The sequence below is a fragment of the Myiozetetes cayanensis genome, unplaced genomic scaffold (assembly GCF_022539395.1).
Source record: "Myiozetetes cayanensis isolate MyiCay16 unplaced genomic scaffold, myiCay2020 scf4, whole genome shotgun sequence".
Lineage (NCBI taxonomy): Eukaryota > Metazoa > Chordata > Aves > Passeriformes > Tyrannidae > Myiozetetes > Myiozetetes cayanensis.
The window spans coordinates 55,525,633-55,553,297 of record NW_026087631.1 but is presented as its reverse complement, the minus strand read 5'-3'; the positions used below and the strand labels follow the sequence as shown (position 1 = coordinate 55,553,297).

Here is a 27,665-nt window from a genome sequence, read left to right as displayed (position 1 = left end):
AATTAGATGAAATGATGACAAAAGATGGAGTAAACCATCAGATTGTTCTCCTTTAAATATAATGGCAGACTAATGAACAGTAGGAAAAGGAGAAGCCATCAAATTGAAATCCAATTCCCCCCTAACTAATGGCACTACAGTTTAAGAACTGGAAACAATTTTTGGACCTGCACTTTCCCTTGCACACTTTCTCTAAAATAATATTTCACCAAATTTCCCTCATTTCAGCTCCTAGTTCATTTCTGTGAGATGGGACAGAATCTCCTTGGCAATGCAAGGCACTTTAGCTATATTCTGGTTCCCTGTAATGGCTCTTCAGTCTTGCAGCAGGACAGAAGTAATGAATAAGAGGTGAAACAATTATCTGTAAAGCAGAGTTAACTATCAGAGCATGTTATTTTGCTTCTTCAAGCTGAAGAACACTGAGGAACATTTGAGTACAATATGTATGTTCTTTAAAATATGTCTTATATTTAATGGTGTACACGTTGGCTCAATCTGCAGGCTGCACTTCAACAGAAGATATTATTTCCTCACAGAAGCGAATGAAGTTGCAAATTTTGAAGGATTCAGCAGTGAAATGAAATAGGGTTCTCCAGGATCATGGATATAAATTTAGATAACTTTTGACTTTAGCCTATTTTTACAACACAATATTTGAACTTTCTCTGGCATAAGATAAAACTGTATATAAGATAAAACACTCAAATGGTGCTGAGTCATTGACAAATCCAGTTGTTTTTCAGAGTACTTGCAAGTTGTAGGAGCTACTTTGACCACTCATTCCTGGTTCTGATCTTGTAAATCAGGCCTCTACTTAACGTGACATGGGCCCCAAAGAGCCAGCCTTCACATAACGAATTGTGTATCTCTTACCTGGTAATTTCTCAGGTTTGAGTTTTTGCCCAAGTGGATAGATTTGAATTTGTCTTTTTGCCGTGTTTTACACAAAAATCAACCAGAGTAGACTTGGTAGATGGCAGTGTTCTCCTAGTGAGTAAACACAGTGTATACTTTTTTTAATTTACAGGTTATGTAGCCCATGAATTCATTTTGGATACAAGACCTTTCAAAAAAACAGCAAACATTGAAGCTGTAGATCTTGCTAAGAGGCTTCAGGATTATGGTAAGTCAAGTGTCTATTTGTTAAAATAGCAGATGTAAGTGAAGATTTTCTAAATCTCTTCTAAAGGGAGACAGAAACGTTCTAGTTCTGTGCTTACAGACAGTGAATCTGCGCAGTCATTTCAGGCCACCTCATCTTCTTCAAGGGCTTGGAGAGAAATTTGCATCAACTGAGTTGTAGTAGCTACTTATGACTCTGCTGCTGCCTCACAGTTTTGTAAACTGCCCCCTCAATTACTGATTACATGACTCTGAACCATTTGGAGCAAGTGGGTTGGAGCCATGACAAGAATGGAATCTTAATAAGATTCCAAGAAAATGAAAAAAAAAATATTAAGAAAAAAATAAAGAAATACAGTTGAAGAAGGATAATAGGATTTAATATATATTTATTAATATATATTTATCCTATATTTAAAAATAAAGGATTCCGTCCTGATAATAGTTTTGTGCAGTTTTGTATACATGCTCTGAAGAATCTGATAGTGGATTCTCTTTGGCTTCCAGACAAGAGGACCCATTGAACTGCTTGATCCTGTGGAACTGTGCTTCTAATGAATATGCATGAAAGCTTTTAAAACCCTAACCAGTAATACCCCTTCAATTAAATAATACAAAGCCTAGCTGTGACACTAAAAAAACGACCCTTCCTGCTCTTTGAAAGTGAGCTTCAAATAGCATGCAACACTTTAAACAGACTTTCCAATAGGTACAGACCTACCAGGGATAAGTATAGTAAATTTCCATCCTCTGCAGCCAAAAGTGTCACAAAACTGTACTTACAGGGCAGGCAGGGAATCTTGAGAGACCACCTTTTCTTTTACCTGGTTTACCAGTGGAGAAACCTATACCTGTCTCATGTGGCCATTCAGCCTGTCCTAAGGAAGAACACCTCTACTGAAGTGAGCAGTAACACAAATAACCCGAGAAAGATGCAATATACTTTGGGCTGAACAGTAACAAAGCAAAAAAGAGCAGATTTTAAAAGTACTTCATTAAATCAGTGTGTAACTCTACTGTAAATAATACAGTGGTGTTACCCTTCAATGTTAAAAACTAAGATGCTTAAAAGTCTGTCTTATTTCTACAGTACACTGCCAGCACTGCCCAGGAGTTCTGTCCTGTAAAGATTATTGTACAGAAAGGGCTGAATTTGTGAACCAGCTGATAGCTAATTATCTAATATATATTATGCATATAATATATATTATGCATATCTTATCTCATAAGCTATTGTCAGTGACTGATTTCCTCTATTGTCATCAGGTTTTCATGCTCCAACCATGTCCTGGCCAGTGGCAGGGACACTTATGATTGAACCAACAGAGTCTGAAGACAAAGGAGAACTGGACAGATTTTGTGATGCAATGATCAGTATTCGGCAAGAAATTGCTGAAATAGAGGCAGGCAGGATGGACCCCCAAATTAACCCACTAAAGGTAAGATGGCATGAGAGCAAGTTACCAGCATCAGCTTAACCCTGGAGACTTCTCTGAGACTACGTAAGCCTGCTTCCTGGTCTTTCAGTCTTTTCACTGTCAAAAACAACTTTGTGCAACAGTGAGCACAAGAATTTTTAGAAACCTTCGACTTTTTCAAAATCTGAATTTTGACTTTTTCAAGTTAGAAGTCTGACCTTTACTGACAGAGCAGAGAAAGTCCAGCATGTAATCTATATTTCAAAGCCACCTCAAAGCAATGAAGGAGAGATGCTTATTTATCTGTGTTAAGAGAGGAAGTGGAAAGACCTTAACATTAAGAATAAAATAAAGATTGAATTAATTATTTTAGCAGCAGCAGCACAGAACTGCTCTTGGCTCAAGTTCTGTTCAAGTATTGCAATGCTGCACTGACTTTTAGATACTGAGGGAATTTAGTGAATAGCCAGAAGTATATTCAAACTTTGGAAAGTATCTTCAGGCAAACTGAAAAAAACTCCAAATACCGACTTGCCTCCCGGTTTAGACCTGCCTTTTCTCCTGCAGAGAAACAGAGTTCTCAAGAGACTCTTAGGACAGTAGTTATTTTCATGTAGTAATGTGAACTTTAAAGAGGGTTCACACTGATATATTAAGTAATTTCATGTCATAAATGTGTCTTTTTCCTTGTAGATGTCACCACATACTCTGAACTGTGTCACTTCTTCCAAGTGGGATCGTCCCTATTCCAGAGAAGTGGCAGCATTCCCACTGGTGAGTAAATAATGGGAACCTGGGGTTGTGGTAATACATAAATATGCTTTGTGCTCTGTAGTTTTTTAGTCAGTTGGAGATGAAGTAATGTGGTAAAAATAAAAACTCGAGAGCAGTTTTTGCAGTTGCTCAGGTTTTATGTGTGTGTGAGCTCTGCTGCAATTCCATTAGTTTTGTTTTTAAAGACAAGGAAAGATCTCTAAAAGAGTCTCTAAAGTGCAAACTTGGATTTTTAAATCTTAGCAGTTAAACAATGGGCATTTATTCCTATTGGAAAGAGCCTGTTGAGTTCTGACATACTGCAGCAGGGGCTCCCAGAACACAGTTCCATGTGCTGACATTCAAAGCTCTGCTCAAAAGAACTTGGCTAAGGGGGTGACAAGATGCCCCATGGTCAGCATGGGGCAAGCCACATCCATGCAGGCCTGCTACAAATAAAGGTCACATTGAAGCGAGACTCATCAGACTTCTTAATTGCTACCAGGGCTGTAACAGGTAAACCTGTAACTAGCCCTTCTCATCTGAAACTGAATTGCAACTATTTTATTGCTACATATTGTTTCAAAGAGTAGGAGTTCAACTGCACCTTTAAAGGTGCAGTTGCCACTATGCTTTATATATTGTATTGTAACTATATACTGAACAGCACAGTAGTCTCCTCCACTTTTCCTTGGTTCCTGTCTGTAAGCCAGTTATTCAAAGGATAATAAAGTTTTCTTTTATCCCATGAAAACTTCTTTTCTGCAAGCATTTCTTAGAGGACATGGCTACACCTTTTTAAAAATCTAAACATTCTAACATGCCTGCCACCTCTATCATATATGCTTGTTAATTTTGAGGGCCTGCAAATAACTGTGAAAAATTACTTTAAAAATCCACTTTTCCTGCATTCGTAATTCTTAAAACTTCTAATTTTCTTGGTAGAAAAATTAAGATTTTTTTTTTTTTTTTAATCTCTCTTAGCCATTTGTGAAGCCTGAAAGCAAGTTTTGGCCCACAATTGCTCGCATTGATGATATATATGGGGATCAACATCTGGTTTGTACCTGCCCACCCATGGAAGCCTATGAATCTCCATTTTCTGAACAGAAGAGAGCATCTTCTTAAGACTGATTCCAGCTGCCTACATTTCTGACTCCATCAGGATGGCCTTTTCCTGATTTCCTGGGGATATGTATACTGTGTATATTTTGGATAATCACCACGTTTGTTAATTGAATCACTGCACAGTTAAAATGTAAATACAATCAGTATGTTAGGTGTGAACAAAATGTGACTGTTTCTCAGTAGTTGATGTTGAAGTTACCTTGATTCAGCCTTTTGTCTGTTTAGTACTAAAGTTTTGACAATTAACACCCAATTTGCAAAGTGGTATGGAAGATATGGTTAAAAAGTAGAAAAGACAGATGCAGATACATAAGGCAATACTAATGAACATTAACTGCAGGAGTAATTGTTTACATTTTTTTTAAAAAAATGATGAAGTAGGTTTTTAATTTACTTCACGTATTACTACTAGCATTGCAAGGGTTAATATTTCATACTGATTTTTTTATCTATCAGTATTAGTAGTCTAATAAAACTGGTAAGAATTTTAAGTGTTGTCATGTTTTGGATGTGAACTTTTCAGCTGGATTTGTCCAGCAGAGCAGTATGAAATTATGAAGTTTAAGTTCTTATTTGTGAGAACTGCCACAGCAGTAACAGCTTCTACACAAAGGAAAACAGAAAGATTATTATTTCAACAAATCAGAGCTTATTATTTCAACAAATCTCTGATTTTTTCAATGGGCTAGAATGATCCATTTTACCAAACAGTAACAAACTTAATATTTTTCTGTATCACGTCAATTTTTCCATGTGGTTCCATGCAGTCCTTTCTTATTCTGGAGAAGGCATGAAAGACCTTGTTAAACCACCTGTAAACTGCTTAGTATGACTTAGATCTTGGGTAACACAAAGCAGGAATTTTGGTGGATGAGGAAACAGATACTGGGGTAACATTTGGACCGTGGAAAGGAAGGCACAGTTTTGCACCTTACAACCATCCACTACTCAACCTCTTCTTGAAGGTCCACGTGCATTCACGCCTGGGAACTCTTTCTGAAGTGACACAAATGAAGCTCGTGGTCACAGCACTGCTGAAAGTGCTGTGTTTTTGTGTCCTTTAAGTGAAAGTCTGGGAACTGCAACTTATGCATTACCTACCCTCTGACTTTAATTACACAGAGACTGCAGATGACAGGAAGGTTTAGGAAGATTAGGCCAGATACCAGTTTTGATGTGAGAAGCTGCACCTACATCCTAAACCACCTCAATACATAGCGAAAACCAGAATTTTATACCCTAAAATTTACTACTGAAAAGAGTGTCTTTCTGTATATATTGATATAGCACTAAGGACATAAAAAATCAAGAAAAATACACTGCAAACTTGTAATGTGAGGAAAGGACAGTCTTTCTCTGTTGCCAATCTAACTACACAGTCTTGTCAAGCTACTTCAGTTTCGTGTTGCTCGATTACATCTGTCATTGGAAAGATATAAGAAAAACTTGGTTTACATATTTTTTTATCAAGCAGATAACTTCCCGTTGTTGACCTCAAACTGACAAATTTATCTCATCAATTAATTGGTAAAAACTATCAAATGGAAAACAAAGCATTAAAATATTTCACAACACTTCAACTAAAAAGTGACAAGCCACAAGTCTGATGTGCTTACTGCACAGATGCAATGGCTTTGACAAATAAAATTACATCTGTTTTTCCCAGCAAACACTGAGCTCTACCTGTAGCACTGCTGTGGTTACAAGCTGTCAGTGCAACCTCAAAGCCAACAGTGGGAATCTGCTTTATCACCACACCTCCCAGCTGCACAGAGCTGGCTCTGGCAGCAAGTGCTGGCTCCCTCTGTTACATGAGCAGAGCACTAAAAAGCTCCCACTGCTATAGAGTATGAGTGAGTTCCTGGATATCAATGTCAGGTCGGTTTTTGGTTTGGGGTTGTTTTTGTGTTTTGGTTTTTACTTTGCTTTTTAATTAAGTGTTCTTTTCATTGAGTTGAATATAAAGCCTCATGTTTGAAAAATAAGAAGGCTGCCTAAAGAAAGTGTTTTGTAATCTGAAAAATAAATTCTGTAGAAACCTCATGACTCAATTAAGCAGATAATAGTAAAAGCAAAATTAGCAACTTTTCTGAATCATAAAATATTTAATAGGGTATATTTTTGGGAGGGATATATTGTATATAAAATTTCAGATCACAATATGAAGCAATTTGAACCTTCTCCAAGCTAGCACTGCCTTTAATGCTGTGTAGATGTACTGCCACTAATACAAGACCTACTAAAAGCATACAGTTTAACTAATACAGAAGTGGCTTTTTTATATGAACTATTTTTTACACAACTAGAGTGTCTTGAATACCCTCTTTTAAGTGCAAAAAACACAGATCACTTTACACTAATGCAGCAACAATGCATTCATATTGTTCTCATTAGTCATTAGTAGTCAACTTGCATAAGATACAAGAAAAGCACAATGAAGCTCACAAAAATAGACTAAAAATCAGCCTGTTCTTGCAAAAAAATACAGCATAATAGAAGAAAAAGACAAAAAAGGGATTATGCACACCACAGAATTTGCTGTTATTTAATCCAAATGGCTTAAGTGCTGATTCTGTTTCTTTTTTCTGTTTTTTTTTTGTGGGGGAGGGGTTGTGGGTTTTTCTTTTGGTTTGGGTTTTGTTATTGGATTGGTTTTTTTGTAAATCAAACCACATGGACCAGGCACAACTAAGATTTAGGAGGCAGTGTATAGCTAAAACATCACTAACTTTTTTTTTATCCCCAACATTGTTTAACACAATTTATTTTCCTCTGTCCTGAGGTAGTTACAAAAAAACAAATCATAAATTAAGCATCAGCTAGGCCAGTAAGAGCTGATGCTTTCCTTTTTCTTTTTTTTTTCTTTTCTTTAAAAACTATCTGTTAACTGGCCAAAACTACGGCTGATGTTAAAAGATAGCTGAGAATTAGAGTTCTCACAACACCAGAAAATGGCTATGAGGGGAAGAGGGTTAGCTGCTTCAAAATGTGACAATGTATTGAGTCCCATCAGCCTGGCTGGTCCACTGCTGTATTTCCCATGTTTATTCTCCTTTACTGTCTATAGTCACTGGGAGAAGTACAGAAGGATCTGAGCACATCATCGTCCTTTACTGTAACCAGGAAAGAACTGGTCCAGCAGTGTCTGCAGGATCTTGTTGGGGACCATAGTGTAGCCCTTTCCCAGGTCATAGCGGCAGGCAGGGCAGGTGAAGACTTCAGCTCTGAAGGAGCGCTGTAAACAACTCTAAGACATACAAAGACAGAGAAATAAATTGTGAGAATTTTGTTTTAGACCAACAGTTTAACCAGCAGAAACAGAGGAATCGCTATTAATGAAAATCTGCTGTACTACAAGAAAAAGAGAAGTCATTGCCAAGCCCTTTGGTGCCTGACTCTGCCTCTATGACAGAAGTGTCCTAGCAAAGGAACTATTCTCTGTCCCAGGATGTGAAACACTGAGCTCGGGAGGAATTAACACAAATCACAACTGAGGTTCCCCCTTCATTTCCAAAAGTGCCTTCCCGTGATTCACAGCTGATTTTCAGCTTCCTTACAGCTTGCTTCACAGATTGCTACAGTTTTCCAGACTTTCATTTCAAGAGGAAGGTGAACATACAAGGTATACTGTTTATGTAAAAATCTCCATCTACCTCATCAGAACAGTTTCAGTTAAGCCTTACACATATATGTAGGATAATAGAATCCCTAACACATTAGCATCTGTCATCCTTACTTACCGCTGAGTGCTGACAGCCTGAGCATGTGAGCTGAGAATCAGTAATTTATCAGACAGATCTGTGCCCAAACAGCAATAGCAGCTTACTATCAAACTATTCCTTACAACTATAACTGCATGTTATACTGTATTCACGAATATTTACTGACATCTTCAAATGCTGTGCTTTGTTGCTATGTAGCTTTTTGTTCTTTTTTTCCCCATGGTTTTCCAATTTCCATAATCCTAAATTTTAATTCCTTCAAAATACTTCTTATGTTTTTTAAGGAGACATAATCATTCCATGTGTGCAGGCCATGCAAAACAACACCAAGATTTTTACTGGAGTGATACATACCTTCTCGAATAGCAAACTTGCATTATCAAATACTGTACTAAGATGATAACAGTCTGAGTTCTTTCAGGCTCTCAGGTTGAAATACTAGGTATGGCAGGTACCATTCAAATATGCACAATTCAGCAAATGATTCTGTACCCACCAGTGCTACAAAAACTAACTCTAGTGCAAATTTGACTCCAAACTCCCTACATCATATCCAACTGAGCAAGATTTTAAGACACATGAGTAATGAATTGACTTCTGTGGCCTTCCTATCAAACATAACCAATGCCAAGAATAACAAGATAATTTTCTCTGAATAAATCCACATAATTTGCCTGTATTTACCCTGCATCCTTTCACAACTTTTAGTAAGAGAGTTATACAATTATAAAATTTGATCTTATTCCTTAATTATGTAAAATTAAATTATTGATACTGTGCCAACATCTAACCACTAGGTCAAACCAATTCCTAGTATGCTCCACTGACTGCAAAAGTGTGACAGTAATGGTAAACCTCACTCATTATGTCTATCAGGAACTATGTGAAACAGACTTCCACTGTTTATTACAAAGAATAAAGTCTACATAGGAAACACTGAATGGAAACTTGTTGCATGTTTTTGCTCAGAACGTTAGGCAATTATTACTGTTTCTCTAAAAAGCATATGGTTTTGGTGACTGGTGTCTCAGAGCCAAGAAAACAGCCCAGAGCAAGGCAGAGTTTTATTCTTACTTTACAGACGTTGTGGAGGCACTCTGTTGTCACCGGCTGGTAAACCAGCTCCTGGCAGCAGACACACATAAAGGATTGTTCCAGTTTCTTCAGAAAATTCTAATGTAGGGCAAAGGAATAAAAGAGACAAACTCCATTACAGTTCTCATAAATGCCACTTCTTACATAAAGATGATGAACTTCCAGAAGTTCTTAGGTCCTTTATGAGCACAGCTTTCTGAAAGTAATCAGGAATTGGGTCTTTAATTGCTTAATTTCCCTGCTTTTTTAAAAATGGAAGATTCATATAATCGTAGAATGGTTTGGATTGGAAGGGACCTTAAACAACACCTATTCCAACCCCTCCGCTAGACGAGGTTGCTCAGGGTACCACCCAGCCTGGTCTTCAAAACATCCAGGGATGGGGGACCCACAACTTCTCTGGGCAACCTGTCATAAAATTATTTTCTGCCTAAATAAAAAGTAGTGACTATAACCATCTTTCTTCACATCTCATTTCTGACATCAGCATAACATAAAAATACATTTGTCATTTCAGAGAAAGCACGCTCTCTTCAAAAATGAAAAAAAAAAAGCTACTTTTAACTTCAAAATGTTTTTTCAGCAAGAAAATATCTCTGTTATGCAGGCATAAACTGATAAATAGCAAATGGCACAAGTGAGGCTTCTTTTCTTGAAATGTAAGCATGAGTAAGGTTCTGCTAAATACAGTCTGTATTTAGCAAAAGTTCATCAACCAAATTATGTTTTAAGAGGGACTGAAGGTTTCTCCCAACAGTATAAATAAAAGGCAAACATTAGAAATTATTCAAGCAACAAACATACTGGTCCTTCCTTAAGAGAAGCAAGTACTTCATCCCACAGTTTCTGGTTCATACAGTCTTCTCTTATCAGCCATTGTTGCTCTTGAGTCAGCTGGAAAGCTTCTCCTTTCCCTCCATCTCCCATCCTCATGGCTTTGGGTGTATTCGCAGGTTCCTCTATACCTGCTTAAGATGATGACCATGAGATGGAGTAACAACAGAGTGTTAGTCTGAACTAATAAAAGGGGAAGACAAAACTGTTTCTAGAAGGAAACATGGATTAACATGGATTACATTCATGAAATGCAGCAAGCAAATTCCTACTGCAGCTCATACTGTTCAGCATTGTTTGGACTTGCAGCACAGTGGCACAGAGAATGTTCGTTTCTCTATAGAGCTTAAGAGAAAAAAACACAGTAAGAGCAGTAAAAAGCATAAGACCCCTACACTACTACTTAATTACAGAGCGTGTGGTTATCCATTTACATTAGAATTCCAAACAACTTCACATTTTCACTAAGACTTCATGGCTTACTAGTAACTACAGGACAGACTTTGCTGATGAATGCTAAAAAAGTAAAAAGAAATACCATCATCAATTGTCCTTTTCTGGTTTCCGTTACTTTGGTTGGTTGGTTCCTGTTTCACTGTTTGTTTTTTAACCTTATCTTTCTTCTCCTTACTAGCCATGGCTTCCAAATAACCTTCTGGATACTAAAATTAAAAAGCAGAGATTTGAAACAAAAACTGCTGGCATACAGAAATAACCAAATACCAAAAAGAATAATTTTTAAAAGACTTTAAAGCCCTATGACTATATAGTGAAATAATTACCAAATAATTTTAAACCCCCATATGACAGAGAGAACATTTAAATTAGTATCTATCATTAACAAAGTGTACTCAAGTCAAAGAATCTAATCCAGATTCAACTGCATTAAGCAGAACCCTATGTCTGTACCTATGTCCTTACAAGTATACAAATGAGTTAGGCAAAGCTGAAGATGATGGTATGCTATTAAGATATGCCACTGCCTTGCTGAAAATAGATGTTAATTCTTTCCATCTTTCATTGATTCTGCAATGCCCAAATCTCCATGGGTCAGCCTATTTCTGTGCCTAAAATATACAATGTCCACAAACTTCTCAGTCAAATGAAGAGAAAAATTCGTAAAGATTCATAGGTTTTTTTGGTCCCCTCGGACAGACTCTAGTCACTTGTCAAAATTTGTTCCAGCCTAAGGATGACATTGGATTCAAATTCTGATTTTCCAATTCATATATGCAAAGCAATTTGCTGTTAAGGCAGGAAGTTTTATCCACAGTTCTTTCTGCTGTGTCGCTACTACAGGATTCTTTCAGTCTGCAGATAATCTCTAACGGGTTTTAGTATTAAAACCTTCCACAGTGTAGTACAAGGAAAAAAGTAGGGGCTTTAATTTAGCTGATTTCTACTTCTGGAATTTGTTTACTGGAACAAAGAATAAAAACTTTGTGAGTCCTGATACAAACCTGCACACTCAGGCCCAGTTTCTTTGACCGTTCCATTCCCTCTGAAGTCCAAGGTGCAGGCTCAACATCATCTCTCCTCAGAAGATAGCGCCAAACTAAAAATCCACACTTTCCGATTTCTGGCCAATATTTCACCACCTAAAGAACAATATAAAATTACTACCATTATTTTATCAACAAGCCAGACACATACATATTGTCATACTTTAATTGCTAAAGCAGAAATGAGAAGACTGATTAGCACATTACTATTATACAGCAGTTCTTCCCTCAGGTAGCAAATTTCTGTATATTTGGTAAATACGGTGCTCTTACAAGGCACACTCTTTCATTTCAGACACGAAGAAGTCATTAAAAGGCTAGGATATAGTCAGAAGGAGTGAGGAAATAATGAAATAATCTGATTTCCAGGGAATAATATAAAGTAGCTTTCATATTCAACTTCATATATCCTATTACAGATCATGTTCCATTAGCACTGCTCTAAATAATTTCGTTTTGGTTCTGTGCAGAATAAGCTAGAGCTAAAAAGCTATAGTGAAGAAAAAAGAATTATTTCTTTTAAGTAACAACGAAAAATTTGCAGTCTAACGCATATGAGACTATTTAGAACAGCTGAAGAAGAATTTTATGTTGTAGAAATCAGAATACCTTGTAAATGCCATCATATCTGTTGCCTTCCTCTGGGGCATATTTGCTGATTCTGCGTCCTTTTGAACTGCGCACTACTCTGACTGGCTTACCAGCTCTCCAGTTCTTCGACTCTGCTCCATTTTTGTCATCCAGTGGGGCATCACAGTTAAGGGCCAATGCCCTAGAAAGACATTTAAAATCTTCATAAACTAGATTGCAGCACACAATAGAGTTTTGAGAGTGAATGTAATTAAGTCATATCCATTTCCCTTGTCTAATTATGCTTTATTGAGCAGTACAGAACTTTGCAGAATACTCTTTAACAACTGCAGAACTGATGGAAGCAATGAGATCCCAGCTACAACGTATGGTGAGAAAAAAAAGATGGAAACTCAAAATATTTTGCTGTCAAGGTACAGATGAAAACTCATCTGAAACTGCTAAATGAAACAAACCAATCCTTTTAGACTTCACTTTCAAAAATAATCCCTTCCTAAATAGCACAGAGAAAGTTAAAATTTTAACAAAAGGCAAACTTCCTCTACTGCTATTCCCCATCAAGAGATTTTAAAGCTTTTTAAGCATACACAAAAGTAGGGAATATGATGAAAAACACTTTAGAGAAAAAAAAGTACACAGTAACCATTCGAAAAGCTCTAAGTACCATAAATCTCTCACATAATACATACAGTGCCTTAGAGTAAGACTTAGAATCATAGTAGGCAACTGAAGGACAAGCAAACTCCTTTATACATGAAGAGCCTTTTCTGGAAACCTGGAGCAAGACTGTATGAATACCTACTAGACCAAGTCGCCACAGTGAACAGTATTGCTACTACCACAGCCTGATTCAAAGGGATTGAAAACCCTTCAGAACCAGCCTCAATACAAATGATGGATCTGAGAACAGACAAAATAATATGGTTTATAAGCAGACATGGTACAAGTATAGAAACCACATTGCAGAGAAAAGTAAGAGACAGGCACACTACGCCAACGTTAAAAATGTTTCTCCTATAAAAACAAAACTTAAAAGAAAGGAAAAATATCTGGACACGCAAAACACACACTGGTTCAACTTTATGGAATCATTATAATTTTCAGTATCAAAGTGCTTGAAAACTTGTATCAAAATCAGTAAATGAGAGCAGCATCTTGTTATAGTCCGTGTGCACTAATACCTGCAAAGCTAAGCAGTAAGTTTTGACAGTGAATTTCTCATTTGTTCAGAGCACAGAAATGCTGACACTAAGGAGTCCAGGTTCCCAAAACAAATTTGCTCTATTCACTAAATATGCTTATAAACCAATTGCTTAAACCTACTTTCATCTTCCTTTTCTCCTTGTTCTTTGTTCACACCATGTGCCCCATCTCCCTCCCTCCCTTTCTCAGTAGCCAAGGTAGGCTTTTTCTCTCTCTCCTCTAAGCACCACTGAAAGCTTGAAAGAATCCCTCTCCAGCCTGCTTGAGAGCAGCAGAATATATCTAAAAGCAGACCTGGTAAAGAAAAGGTCTCAGTGACTCTCAGCACCCCACAGGTGTTCACAGGTCAGCTATATAATAGATTATGTTCCTAGAAATAGAAAAGGATGGAGAACTCTTTTGTTCAGGCAGGCTTTTAGAGGATGAAAAAAACACTTCAAGCAGATGTCTAACTCATCTTTTGGATATGTATTTTCTTTTTCAAGCACCTGTTTTTGATAAAGCAACACCCTAATTCCTTGTTTTTCATAGAAAAATACGATGGAAGAAAGGCCTAGTAAAATACAAAAGATTTCTTTTATCATGTGAAAATGAACGTGCTTTCTTCCTTCTTAAATTTATAATTGATTTACTCACTGGAGAAGAAACTTTAAAAAAAGAAACACCCAGAATAGAAAACTTCTGCTCAAGAGTTTTGACAAACTTCTCATTAAATTAAAACAGAATCCTCTAAAGGTGACTGTAGACCAATTTCAGCCAGAGACATGACTACAAGCTGCAGCAGCAATACAGCAATTTCACTGAGGTGCCATGTTTCCCTATAATCAACAAAACATAATGCTTGATAAAATGCCTCTTAGTAGCAAGAGACACCACTGTTTACAAGTGCAGCATGTACAGGCATGCATAAATATAGCAAAATGTTAGTTTTACATTAAAGCACTACAACCCAACTCTTTGTTTTGGAATACTTTTAAATTTTATCTTCAAAACTTACCTATTCATGTGGGTTAATGTCTGATCAAATGAATGTTCTCCAATCCTTTTATTGCCAGAAAGATCTCTACCTCCACTCCCAGTGTAAGTGAATTCATCTCCTCGATCCTGTGTAAGAAGATTATCCTTTGGTTTAACACTCTAAAGTAAAGTAACCTAATTTAAAAAAAAAATTCTTTTTTTGTTCTATTTACTCAGACAGAAAAAAACTATAATCCAAGGCATGGAAAAATTTGTTTTCCATTTCAGTTTCAGTGTCCTAAAGCAGTTGTGCCAGCACAAAGCTAATGGCCTAGATGTAACCTATTCACCAAAAAATTCTTACAAAAAAACCCTTGCCCTTTTCATTTTTTAAAAAGTTAATTTAGAAAAAAAAATCTGAGGAAGGGAACATATTCTAGCAAGTGTTTACTTGCTCCAGCGCTTTCAATGAGTTTACAAGATACCATGTTTGTAAAACACTTAATAAATACCTTGAATGGATCACCTCAATCTCTTCAGCTTGTGCAAGGGGCTAAGTGATAATCAGTACATAAAACACCATCTTACATGGCAGGTGCTTTCATGAAGTAGTAATCCCAGTAGCAGTCTAAACTAATTTAGATTTGTATTTTGTAAGTTGATATAATTCTGTACTATAGTTCCTACAGAGAACTTTCATGAAATTAAAGGTGGGTTGATAAAATCTTTTACCATGAACTGTAAAAACAATCAAAATCTAAATATAGCTAAGTAAAGCCAGTATTCCTACTTTCTGTAAGAAATCTGTCACAGAAACTCATATTAGTCCTGGTAAGTTAATATATTTCTAGAAATATATATATAAACAGTATATATTTATTTTGTTATTTAATATTTATATTAAATGTTTATATTTAATATGTTATTTCTTTGGAGATGTATATTTTGTACAAAGCATGTAGCAATTGCAGAAGATAAACACTTAATATGAAAGTAATGTTGATATAAATTTTTATAGCAAAAATCTGAACACGTATGCAGTAGTAAAATTCAGTCAATTTCTTACCACTATTAAAAGTCTGACATTATTTAGGATCCAGTGCAAGACTGCTACAGATATTTCATGACTGACAACAGCAGAAAAAGAGCAAGTTAGAAAGAGAAACGCTGGTTGAACAAGGCCATAGATAAATTATAGAAATTATGTTCATATTATTCTGTGTAGGGAAAACCCAACACAAATTCAGCTGCAATTATCTGCCCATAATAAAAAGTAAGTGCTATGAAGTTAAAAAGTATGTTCTAAATCTAAACTCTGGTATATCCTTTCTTAGTCTACTCATTCTGCTAAATAAATCTCTACAAAATAACTGTAATAGGGATTATGTTGTATGAGGACAATATACAAAACAACTTCAAAAGACCAAGTGGGCAGGAATTGTTTACTAAGAAAGAACATAAAATAAATTGCATAAAATAAAGTATCGCAGGACTGGAATTAATGACAGAAAATGTTTTATTTTTCACTGACTGTTGAGGTAAACACAATGCACAGATCACAGAAAGATGATCATGATAATAGTATCAACAAGAATGGCTATGCTTGATGAATCACGCTCACTCAAACAAATTGCATTCTGACAATGAATAAGAAGCTTGTAACAAGTTCAGAAAAACAGAGAAACATATCTTGGAGGTCATGAATCCAGAATGACTTGAGTTTCATAATAAAGAAAGAAATGGTGTGGTAGAGAGAAGGCTTTTAAGGCAGTTTTTTGACGTACAAAGAGAAATAAACTGAAACCAGAAGATGCCTTTTTCCCTCTTTGTAGAATATAATTTTGAGACAACTACTAATACAACATATATATATATTAGAATGTAAAAAAACCCAGGAACAACAGAAACACTTCAAATGCAAGTAAGACAGGGAAAATTATTTACAAGGACAAGTTCTTGACAAACTGTTTTGTTTATCAACCATCAGGTTGTTGATAAAATCTTCGTGAGAAGTGTAGTCACACTTAATTAGATGCTGCTAATTTTGGTCTTTGGTGTTTGGCCCAGCCACCTCTGAGAGTCTGTTCTTTTCCTACCAAGTTATGAGAAAACAAGCACTGATAAATGAGAACTTGGTCCTTGAAGGGAGCATTTTGTATAAACTGAAATTAACTGGTGACTGGCTATTGGCTGACGGCTCTCCAAGAGCATCTGAAGGAGAAAATGAAGAGGAGGATGATTGAGTAAACCTGCAGCCTCATTTAGGAAAGACCCCCCCAAGGTGTAGCATGCAGGTGTAGGGAAGTCCCAAAGTTCTCATGCATGTGTAGAACGGACACCACTTACATAATGGGGCAGGGACTGAAGGCCTCTGGCTGGGCGGTGCTGGACACACGTGCCCAGGCAGAGGTCACCAGCTAATTGTACAAAAAAGCAGATAGTTTGTGCTGGGAGTGGACTTAAGCTTCACATGGAGGACAACGTTGCCTTTTGCAGGGACGCCCGCTATTTTGTGAGCCTGCCGACACTCTGAGGATGCAGCCTCTGCTATGAGGAATTCTGGTCATTCTGGGGTCCGTAAGACAACCTCATAAGTAACACCTGTGTGAGTGGGGGTTTCACTGGGGGCTTATTTCCCTCTCTTTCCTGTCTCTCAGTTTCTCCTCTTGTTGGCCACTTCTTTGTAATAAATATTGTTTCGTTGAGCTTTCAAAAGTGTACTGGTTTCAGTTTCAGCATTCTCCCAGTTACAAGAAGAACAGACTTATTGTTTGGCATAACAGACAAACATAAGTCAAGGACAAATCACTCTAGATTAAGCCTAAAAAACTCAAGCAAGAATCCATAAATGCAACAGTGTTCATTACTACCTACTGGCACACACTTCTATGGAAAATGGGTTAAATATAAATGGCCTAAAAACAACACACTTCCAACATCTTCAGAGAAAGACTGAGTGGTTTTCTGGGTGGTACTCTAACCACAAGCAAATGGAAAAAATTAGGTTTGAAGAGACAGTATGGATAGAAGGCCTACGCATTCATGCTCACCTCTTGAACATAATTCACACTTCATACTTTACATTTGCTTCTCTTTAATTATCTAAGTGCTCTGTGTATAAGTACACAACCGGAAATCCAGGGCAAGGTAGATGGAGGATAAACGTTACAGGTCAAATTACAAGAAGATGACACCTTTTAACATCCTCCAGTGTAAGGAAGAGTCACTTCTGATTTACCTTCCAGAAGAACAACACTCCCTTATTTCCCATCAGATATATTAAAAAATTTAAGAATAAAGGATTCCAGGGAACAAAGATGCAGTTCCTAGAATTGAAGAAAAATTACAGAGATCTTGGCACTGATCTGGGTTGGATGAAGTGAAAAGGGGAAGAGATTTTAACCTCTAATATAAGAGCAACTCTTAAACAGGAGAGGAAGAAAACTCAAGACAACTCCTAAGCGCCTGTAGAGAATGGAAATTAAAAATGGCAAAAGTAAGCGATGCACAGGCCCAGTGTCCTTAGAGTAGAATAAATGCAGATATGAATGCAGCCCATGACAAGCAGAAGTGAAACAGGGACAGTGGTAGTCTGGAGACATAATGGGAGACCTACAGAACCTACTTTCATGGGGCTTAAGGTGTTTTACTTTGAAAGTGAGAGTATGACAGGAATATTCACAGCTTATTATTTGGGATCTTTTGAGAGTAATGACCCACTACAACAATTTCTCAATAGCTTTGAGTTCTGAGTCTATCTACAGACAATATAGGATCTTCCTACCACCTACAAGGATGTTCAACTAAGAGCCTGTATGAGATGGGTGAAGCTATTTTTTTTTCTCCCCAGAGGATCGATAGAAAGCAGATCTGAAGACAATGGTCCAACAGTTAAATAAAACATATGGCAAAAAGAATTACTGATGTTCTTTGTTATGTTCTTTGTTAACAAACAAAATAGCCTATAAAAACAGTCTTATCTTCCCTTCCCTTCTTCCTACCTTCTCCCCATTTTCTTACATTGAAAAACATAACTGTGTCATTTCTGTTCTGCTTTCCACAGCTTAATTTCACTTCCTTGCACCAAAACTCTCTTTCAAAAGCTAGTAACAACTTTGTTATCTCTCTTAATATCTTCTGTATGTCTATTTTTCTTATGTTGTGTCCATAAAGTTATTTCTTAACTGTCCTGTTTGTAAAGTTTGATCCCATTATAGAGCAAATGAACTTCAGGCACAGTAGCATTGACTTGGTATCTCATACTGACACACATGAGTGGAATATGAACCTGAAGCTCTAATACTATAAGACAGTCAGCCTCAGACAGACAGTATAAACAGTCAGTTTTATTATATCATACTCTACTATTGAATTTTGTTATAGCATCAGCTGCAAATTTAAGAAAGAAATGTAGAATAAAGAAAGATTTTGAATTCCACCGAACTGTATGACCACATTATTTCTATGGTTTGCTTTTATGCAACAGCTGACATGGGCATTCAAAACTTCTAGTTATGTAATATCATGATAGTTCTCAATTATTTTCTCTTTAACACCTCTGCTATTACACTCAAAGTTTTGTCTTAACAGATACTTCAAAACTGCATTTCTCATAATAAGCTATAATAAACACAAACAGATTTTTGGGATAAACTTCAACCTTTAGTCTGTACCAAAAAAAAGTCCTACTGGCTCTTCCTTCCCTAGTATAAGGGATATCTGAAACTCAATTATGTCACCATTCATCTCCAGTAAAGTCTCACAAGTCTGTATGCATATAAGTGTTGAAAGAATTGGTCTAGCTGTTCATTGTTTGATTTATTTTTGATAATTTCAAGGTTTAGCACTGTAGTAAAAGGTGCCAACTGAAAACAGACAGCTGAACTACAAATTTCATTTATAAATCAACAAAAAGCCCTTGCATTAAGTTCAGAGCCTGAATATATCATGATCAGTCTTTCTGAGTCTTCCCTGCAACCACCTCTGAGAGCAAGAACGTGGCAGTATCATGGCACATTCCACCACAGTGAAAACATTTGACCATTTTAGTGTTTGTCAATATACGTGTCTGAACCGTAACAAAGACAGCTTCAAAGTAAGAAACACTAGAAGGTGGCTAACTGGTAATGAAAGTAGGGCAACATTTTAAAAAATGGAAGTACTAGATAAACACTGTAAGTAAATCACTTTCTGACGTCTTTCTTACTAATTTCCATGTTCAGTGCCAAAATGGTGGATTACCAGACTTTTAAACCAATCATTTATATGTAAACAATTCAGGTTACCCAGTCTTTATTAATTATTTTTTGCTCCATTCAAAATCTGTTCTGACTTCAAACCAGATTCACCAGAGATACAACAGCCAGAAAGCCTCTTTAGGTTAAAAGATACTTTTCTGTAATGGGAGATTACTTAGGAGATACAACAGTTCTTACAGAAACATTTTTTAGTTACAGTTATCTTTGACTCTTGGTTTGAGATCGCAAATTGATTGTTTTTCTGAGGGCAAAAAATCCTGTAATCTGTATGACCAATTCAATTAGCCCACTATAGTCCTAGTTGAAGCAAGGCATGGAAAAGCTAAGAGACATGCACTTTCCATTTGACATTCATTTCATGAAGTGGTTCGTGTTACATTCCAGGCACTGGATGGGTTTGGTATAAAATATCAACAGACCTAAACAATGAGTATATTGCCTGGGGTCTATTTTGAGTCATTATCGTCATTCTTTTTTGTACTCTCAGAATCTTTTATAAGAAGATGCAAATGATCACAGTAAGTATTTTTCTTCAAGAGATTCTGAATCTCAGTCCAGAGATTTCTCGTATGATCCTATATGCAACAACACTTAAAGAAGAAACAATCTTTGTTTACATTAAACTAAGCACACAACACAATTAATTGACCATCTTTACAACACTACCTCAACCCAACAGTAACATGAACCTTGAAACTTTTGAAAATAAAGAGCAGTTTCAACCCTGACACATAAAAAAAAAAAAGAAAAAGGACAGAAAATAAGAGGACAAGTTTTCAACACAAAGTTAAATTTCTTCTGCTACCTGATTTGATGAGCCGACAAGTCAAAATACTTTCATCATGAGCACTGTGATTGCACAATCACTCCTAATGTCCAGGATCTAATTTTTAAATGATAGTCTGTTTGGAAATAATTCTTAAATTTCAAATTACTAAAAGACTTCTCAATTTCTTCGGCTATTGTTCCTATTATGGTTATCATCAAAGCAATACCAGGAGATAAGCAACATTAATATATTCAAGACTCTAAAGCTAACTACAGGTAAGCCACGTAACTTGCTGTTACAATTCAAGGTTAAACATTTTTTGGAGAGAGATTAATGTGCAAATAATAATACAGGAATAAGGGTAATAATAATAATATAGGAATAATAATAATAATATAGGAATAAGGATAAGCTTCACGTGCAAAAAACTTTCACCCAGTGCCCATTCTGTAAGCTATGACTGTACCCCTTTTCAACCTCAAGAGCAGATTTTACAGAAATGGCAAAACTTGTTGTTACTAAGCACTTCAGTACATCCAAATATTAAAAATATAGGTATACTTATATACATACTCCAAAATGTATTTATTTCTCAATTTTGTAAAAACTTCTACAGAATCTTTGTCATACCATTGCAATTCAAGTAAGAGTCACCTCTTTGTTTTTATACTCTTACAATAAGGTGAATAGATATTAGCAGAGGTTTTTATCTGAATTTTTATTTAAAACTTCATTTGTGAAATCAGATACAGTACTTAGGATACTTGTAAGTACAGAATTTGATTTTTCTGTTGATATTCTTATAGGAATTTAGTCTCAAAATTTTCCAAAAAAATCCACGGAAAACAGAAGTAAATAAGAAACTAAAGTCTAGTATATGAAAAAAGAAGAAAAAATTATTTCAATAATGTGCCTGGGGGAAAAAAATCCCTTGTATTCCTAATTTGTATTCCTAATTTAGAAAATTTTTAAAAAGCTGACATTTATAAAAATTTTCAGGGATCTTCTGCAATATTTCTCCCCAGCAATGCCTCTTCAAAATTACTTATGCCATCTAAAATATGACAATACTTAGGTGTCCACAAAAACATATGGTCACAACATCACTTTGGTGAACTGAAAAGGATCCAAAAAATGGTAATTTAATATTCTGAATTGAATAATTACAGCAACAGAAACAAGGGGACATCAGTATCACTGCCAAAAAGAATAAAAAAGGAGCCTGCAGCATCCCAGCACTGCAGATACAATTACTGTGTTCTTAGGGTCCTAGAGCTTGGGTTGGGGGAAGACATCATATCCAAACACCAAGTACTTATTTAAATAGAGACACGGATTCTTTCAGAGGCAACACTCTGCAGCAGCAGCAGCTGGTAGATGCTGTTGGCGAGGAATGCTTTATACTCTGTTGTTATTTCATTCATATGTTTTTTTTTTTCTTCAGTGCCCTTTTCCTTATGATTAATAGCTATGTATGTTTTAAAAAAAGATTGCTTACTGCATTATCCTTCACCTGATGCATGATTCAAAATTCCACCTCACAGACCAGAACTGCAGGAAGGGATGCACGTTGTGTAAACATTATTTAATTGCAGAAAACAGTAATCTGTTCATAAATAAATGTTGGTCAACAGCACAGGATGAAAACTGAAAGTAGTTACTGTTTTGTTTAGCAGTGCAACTGCTTTCATTGCTCTACTTAGATGTTAATGTCAAAGTAGAATTTTTTTCCCAGCACCTTAAAGGATCGTAGTACAGGATTCTGTAACTTTCTTAAGAAGTTCCAAAAGTGCTCATCAGTAGGAGCCAAGAACCTTCAGAACCTCACAGAATCAAGTAGTATGTATCTTCTATTCTTGCTTCATTAAAATAAATTTATTACATATTTAGAAACATGACAAACCCAAAGGAAGAGGCACGTCTTGATTTTAACAAAATCATCACCAAAGCACAACATAAACCATATTATTTGCATATAATTGTACTATTTAAAATTACATTTTAAATTATGCCAAATTCAGATTCTACAAGTATACTGAAATGTAACTACCCTAAACAATGCAAAATCCAGCTGGTGTTGACGTATTTTGTTGAGTGCTAAGTATGACCTTAAGCATTCTTGAAGAAAGCTTTGCTAAGATGTTTCTTTCCAGAATATTAAGAACTGCTTAATTTGTTATCAGTAGTAGCTATTTTTTCACAGTCATATTTGCCTAAACATTAGTTTTAAGATAAATAACAAATATAACTCTATATTTAAAAACATTGATACATTTGATGCATTAGGACAGCAAAACTGTTGCTTGCACAAATGACATACCACTTCATCTTCGAATCCTCCAGCTAGTACAAGTGAATAAGCTCCATCATTACTGCGTCCATGGATTCCACCAACATGGGGCCTGTGAACACCTGCTTCACTCACCTGGCAACAGAAAAAAGCCAGTTTCTAGCATTTTTTTTTAAAATAACTAGCCACCTACAACCACTTGTAACAATCAACTTTCTGCTTAAAATATTGTACAGAGGTGTCTGTGTGAACAGGTAATGTAAGACTGCCATTAAAGTTGAGAATTCCATTTGCTTTCAAGAAGAAAAGTTAAAAGTAAGAACACCCAAAAAACCAGGACAATGTAGGACAGTGGTGACACCAGAAGATGTAAAGGTACACTTTCTTCTTTGGGAAAAATCTCCATGATTCTTTCCATAAGCAGAACTTAAGACTGTACTCACTGCTATTTTCCACTTGCACAGTCATTTAGAACAATCCAAAAGCAGAAGGAAGTCTGTCAGTTTGGTAACATTTTACAGTTTCTTACTAAGGAATAACCCACTTACTTGTGTAAAGCTCATTATGTCAGGGACCATTAAGGTAACACACTGTAACCATGACTAGTGCAGAGGAATATTATCACACTGCCCAAGGAAACAGAAGAAGCCATTGCAAGAACATATGGATCATAGACTAGTTCTCCAACCAGGATAACTCTCTGGTAATGAATGTTCAAGTAATCTGCAACCTGAAAGCTGCAGCTGTACCATAAACTGGTAACATCATTAAAATCTGCTGGAACATCTCTCCCACAAAAATTTATTTAATAATTGTTTCAAACTACTAAACTACATTTAAAAATCCCCCACGTATTTTCTCAGTATTTGATGCCAAAAATACTTGTTAGAATAAAGGTTCCCAGCATAAAATCAATTACAGTACTTCTTCCTACCTTCATATCTTCTTTCAGACCTTGATTCTGCCTGTTTTTCTGATTCTGCCTCCCACACTCCTGAACTCCTTTTCCCAGCCTACACTTCAAAGAAACTTCCAAGGAAGTCTATGTTCTTCTCCTATAGTCTTGAAATTTCATAATACAATACAGCAAAGATCCAGCTGGTCAAAAATGCACTTTTAAACAACAGACTAGAGCTGTGCACAGAATGAAAACTATGCAAGGACACAATGATACTTCCTTACACAGCTTCTTAGCATTCAACTGTTAGTGCCTCTGACTTCCTAAACTATTTAAAACTTTTGGATCAGAGTATCCAAGAGATAAACGAGTTTACAGTAGGACTGCTTATCATATGAACTAGTACTACTTTTAGGCACTTGAAATGGGCAGTTGACATATTTTTGATGACCACTTTATAAAATTTGACAGAAGTGTAATTTTTACAAAAATACAGAAGTGTATATATTGGTCCCACTCTTTTTTATACTGTACATTACTTTGTAGTCATCTATACCCCACAAATTGTCAATATTTTCCAGATGAATGAAAACCATTTAATTCCTCTAATCATCTTGACTGTTGTTCATAACAAGGTATTTTATTTTCCTGACCCTCCCTTTCACAATAATTTAGTACTTACTTTTTTAATCACTATTGGGTATTAAAATGATGTATTTTCAAAATTAGCTATTAGGATATCTCTTTCCTAAATAACAAGAAGGGTAAGTAGTTGAAAGCCCTTTAAAAATTATATATTTAGAACTGTTCCCAGACCTGCGTTTACTATCCACAACAACTTAGCACTCTTACTTAACTTTATCAGCTATTTGCCAGTTTTTCCAGACCACTTATGAGTACGCGGAATAAAAAGGCCCCACTATTGCACTCCTCTTTCCTGTTGTATCAAACATCCTTTAATTCATTCCTCCCTCCCTCCTTTAATTTCCAGGTTTTATCAATTAAATTTAGGTTTCTGGTAGGTGATTCACCCCAAAGATGAACTCTGGTAAGTAATTCATGCCAAAGATGCTCTTCAGGTGCTCTCTTCAGAAGAAATACTTAGTCAATTTCCTTCTAGGGAAAAGAGAGTTTGTGTCACAAAAAAACTATGCAAATCAGAAATAAAGAAACTACAGTCTCTAAAATCTCATAGATTTGCTGAGACAAACTCATTTCTCATAAAAAGACTAGTCATATGAGAAACAAAAGTGCAATTTAACTTTCTACAGAGAAAACATTTCAATTTTTACAAAAAAAGGACAAAGTATTTAACTTGTACCCAAGATTAAATAATTATGTAGAAATGGTAATTGCCTTTTATTTAGTCCACGCACATATACAAAAATTAGTATTCTTTGCTGGATTTTCTGACAAAAGTAGTACTCTAATTCTGTTTCTTTTTCCTACCAGCACTAGAAATTCTGTATTCGCTTTTTTGTTATGAATAGAATTCCTAACAAAAAGGTGAACTATTAATTTCAATTATTACTGAAGCAGTGAAAATAAAAATTGATTTTTATATTTGGAGTTTGCCTAAGTGATTTTAGAAACTTCTTTTACTTATTACACTTTACTTAATCTGGAAGCCAACAAAAAGAAAGCAAGAGATGAAAAGTTCATAAAGTAAATCAGAAGAAACTTGATTCTTGGCCTGCACCTCCCCAAGCAGTTTTAAAAATCCTGTATCTACTCTTCCAAATATGAGGGAAAACATTCAATTACAATCATTTACACATGGAAGAGACAACGAACTAGCTGATTTTGAAAATAAAGCAATATGTACTTCCCTAACTAAAAAAACCACCTACTCTAAAAAATAAGGATAACCCAAAAATTAGTGCTATCAGATCAGGCTGGAGAAAAGGGGAGTAAGTCTGTAGACTGCTGGACACTTTGAAACCATAAAAATATCAGATATTGGCACAAAATGAAGCTGTCACATCCTCCCTGCTTTGTTCTTTCCTGCCTTGTCAAGTATTGGTAATGTGCTTACATAACCAAAATGTGAAATGGACTGGGGAAAATCAGCCCCACTGCTACTTCAGATGGGATTATTTTTCTGCCAGTTTTTTACCAATCTAGTGAACCACAGAGCCCACAGAGCCTAAGCAATATTTGAAACAGAAGATGAGACAGTGCAAGAAACACCAAAAGCTGAATAGACAGCGGATCTCAGTAGCAGTACAGGCTTACACTGGTTTAAGCTGCTCATCAGCCTGAAAGCAGATTTGGACATCCATTACACATATGACCAAAAACACCCATAGAGAGTCACTTCACAGTGATACCATATAATATTGTCAAAATCTATAGTCTACACCTCCTAAATGGGATAATCCGTTCATGCGAAGTACACTTCAGAAAATACTTGATGTTATTCACTAAGCATCCCACTGAAAATCTTAACACATGAAATAAGTTTATCCTAATTACAACAGACTTTTTTTAAGTTGTATTGTACAATCAGTGTACTTCAATCTTCACTACTATTGGCATCACTTCCAATATTAGAATCGTAGTGTATTTGCTTTACTTAGTCCTGCTGAAAATGCCAGTTGTCAATCTAAATTTATTTTATTGCCCAACCCATTCATTATTATTCCTACTTACTTCAACTACAACTAATATTGAAGCAACCTACCTGAACTCTGAATTTCCAGGTTGTCCCAACAGGAACACCAGGTATAGGCCCATAGTGATTTGAAGGAACAATAGTGCATTCCTTAGTGCGACCAACACAGGCCATGCCCTAAAAAAACATCAGATGAAATGAATTAGTGTAACATTGAAAAGTATTTGCAAATGCAATGTAGAGATTGAGAAATCTGTCAATTATAACAAACATGTACTTTTAAATATGTTAACAATTGTTAAAAGGAATGCTAAATTAGTAATATGTGGTTATGGGTTTGTGAGGGGGCTTGGGGGTTGTCTTTTTTTTTTGTCTTTTTTGTTTGTTTGTTTTTACCTCTAGTCACCTTAATAATTCTTCCACTGCTTTAACTGCCAGTAGACAGTGGGCAGGATTAAACATTGTCTTGTTGTCTGTGCAATCTAGTACTGAACTTTGTGTAGTGCATATATAAGCAGAATTATAGATGTAGCACATACATGAACAATCAGAGTAACAGCTATTTCTAAAACACACTCTACCTTGCCCCAGTCTCTCTGGCTTTCAGTACTGGCAGATGGCATCTTTGCTTTCTTTTTACTCTGTTTGAGCTTTTCTCCAGCCTTTACAACTTCATTAGAATCATTTTTGCAGGAAGGACAATACCTAAAAAAAGGTTTTATTAAATTCTCAATTAACTTCATAATAATGGCAATACATTTCTTGTAGCCAAAATAGAGTCAATTGGTTTATCTTGACTGAATATTTCAAGATAGCAAGCATACACCAGTCTTAAGCAGCTGAAGCTATGGCTTAAAAAATGAACTCAATATGAACAAATACTGTGAACTTAAAAAAATTTCACTGTCTTCAAAGGTAGAGTGCTAGAGGCAAAACATTTAACTATTCTTTCTCACACAGTACGTGAGAGGTCCCCATGTCTCCCGTATTCTCTCATCATTCTGTCCTCTTTCATTTATATCACATAAATGAGAACACAGTTGAGATTAGAGTAGACTGCTAACCAGTACTCATGGTCTGTTTCTTCATTGTGCCCACTCTACCCTTATTTTTTGCTGGTAGTGCAACAAATGTCACTGCAGATAGCTGAATGTCAAACAGAGCCAAGGTATGACATAATGTGTGTAGAAACACACATACACACACACTCACTCACTCACTCACTCCACACCACTGAAGCCACTTAAATTATTAATGCTGAGACTTGCTCCAACACAAAGCCATTCTGGTAGCAAAGCAGGAGATACCAGTATGCACTGACTAGAGTACATAGAAGAAGGGAGTACAAAAACAAGCTAAAAAGCTTGACTGCCACTTTTTAAGACATTTTAATTATATGAAATAAACTTGTGGAAATTCATCATTTGTAGAATGGACAAAGACTAACCCTGGGGAGGACTTGCAGGTGTTTGTGAACATCAGCATGACTCAGCAGTGTGCTCACAGCC

The 27,665-nt window shown here is 36.0% G+C and overlaps 2 protein-coding genes across 3 annotated transcripts in view; one reads left to right on the top strand and one right to left on the bottom strand.

The window, feature by feature from the left end:
• Nucleotides 1-4,915, top strand: part of GLDC (glycine decarboxylase) — a 60,874-nt gene extending 55,959 nt beyond the window's left edge. The window contains exons 23-26 of the mRNA XM_050329838.1: nt 1,031-1,126; nt 2,392-2,564; nt 3,237-3,317; nt 4,281-4,915. Of these exons, the coding sequence (XP_050185795.1) occupies nt 1,031-1,126; nt 2,392-2,564; nt 3,237-3,317; nt 4,281-4,424 (494 nt within the window). The 3' untranslated portion in view covers nt 4,425-4,915. The remainder of the gene's footprint in view (nt 1-1,030; nt 1,127-2,391; nt 2,565-3,236; nt 3,318-4,280) is intronic.
• Nucleotides 4,916-6,509: 1,594 nt separating this feature from the next.
• Nucleotides 6,510-27,665, bottom strand: part of UHRF2 (ubiquitin like with PHD and ring finger domains 2) — an 81,856-nt gene continuing 60,700 nt past the window's right edge. Inside the window, exons 7-16 of one of the 2 annotated variants that reach the window (XM_050328716.1) lie at nt 26,739-26,862; nt 26,227-26,334; nt 22,676-22,780; nt 14,369-14,475; nt 12,187-12,349; nt 11,536-11,673; nt 10,614-10,737; nt 10,046-10,209; nt 9,221-9,319; nt 6,510-7,671 (exon numbers count right to left, since the gene is read on the bottom strand). In XM_050328716.1, coding sequence (XP_050184673.1) covers nt 7,525-7,671; nt 9,221-9,319; nt 10,046-10,209; nt 10,614-10,737; nt 11,536-11,673; nt 12,187-12,349; nt 14,369-14,475; nt 22,676-22,780; nt 26,227-26,334; nt 26,739-26,862 — 1,279 coding nt within the window. In that variant the 3' untranslated portion in view covers nt 6,510-7,524. The remainder of the gene's footprint in view (nt 7,672-9,220; nt 9,320-10,045; nt 10,210-10,613; nt 10,738-11,535; nt 11,674-12,186; nt 12,350-14,368; nt 14,476-22,675; nt 22,781-26,226; nt 26,335-26,738; nt 26,863-27,665) is intronic. The other variant, XM_050328717.1, reaches the window with a different exon arrangement.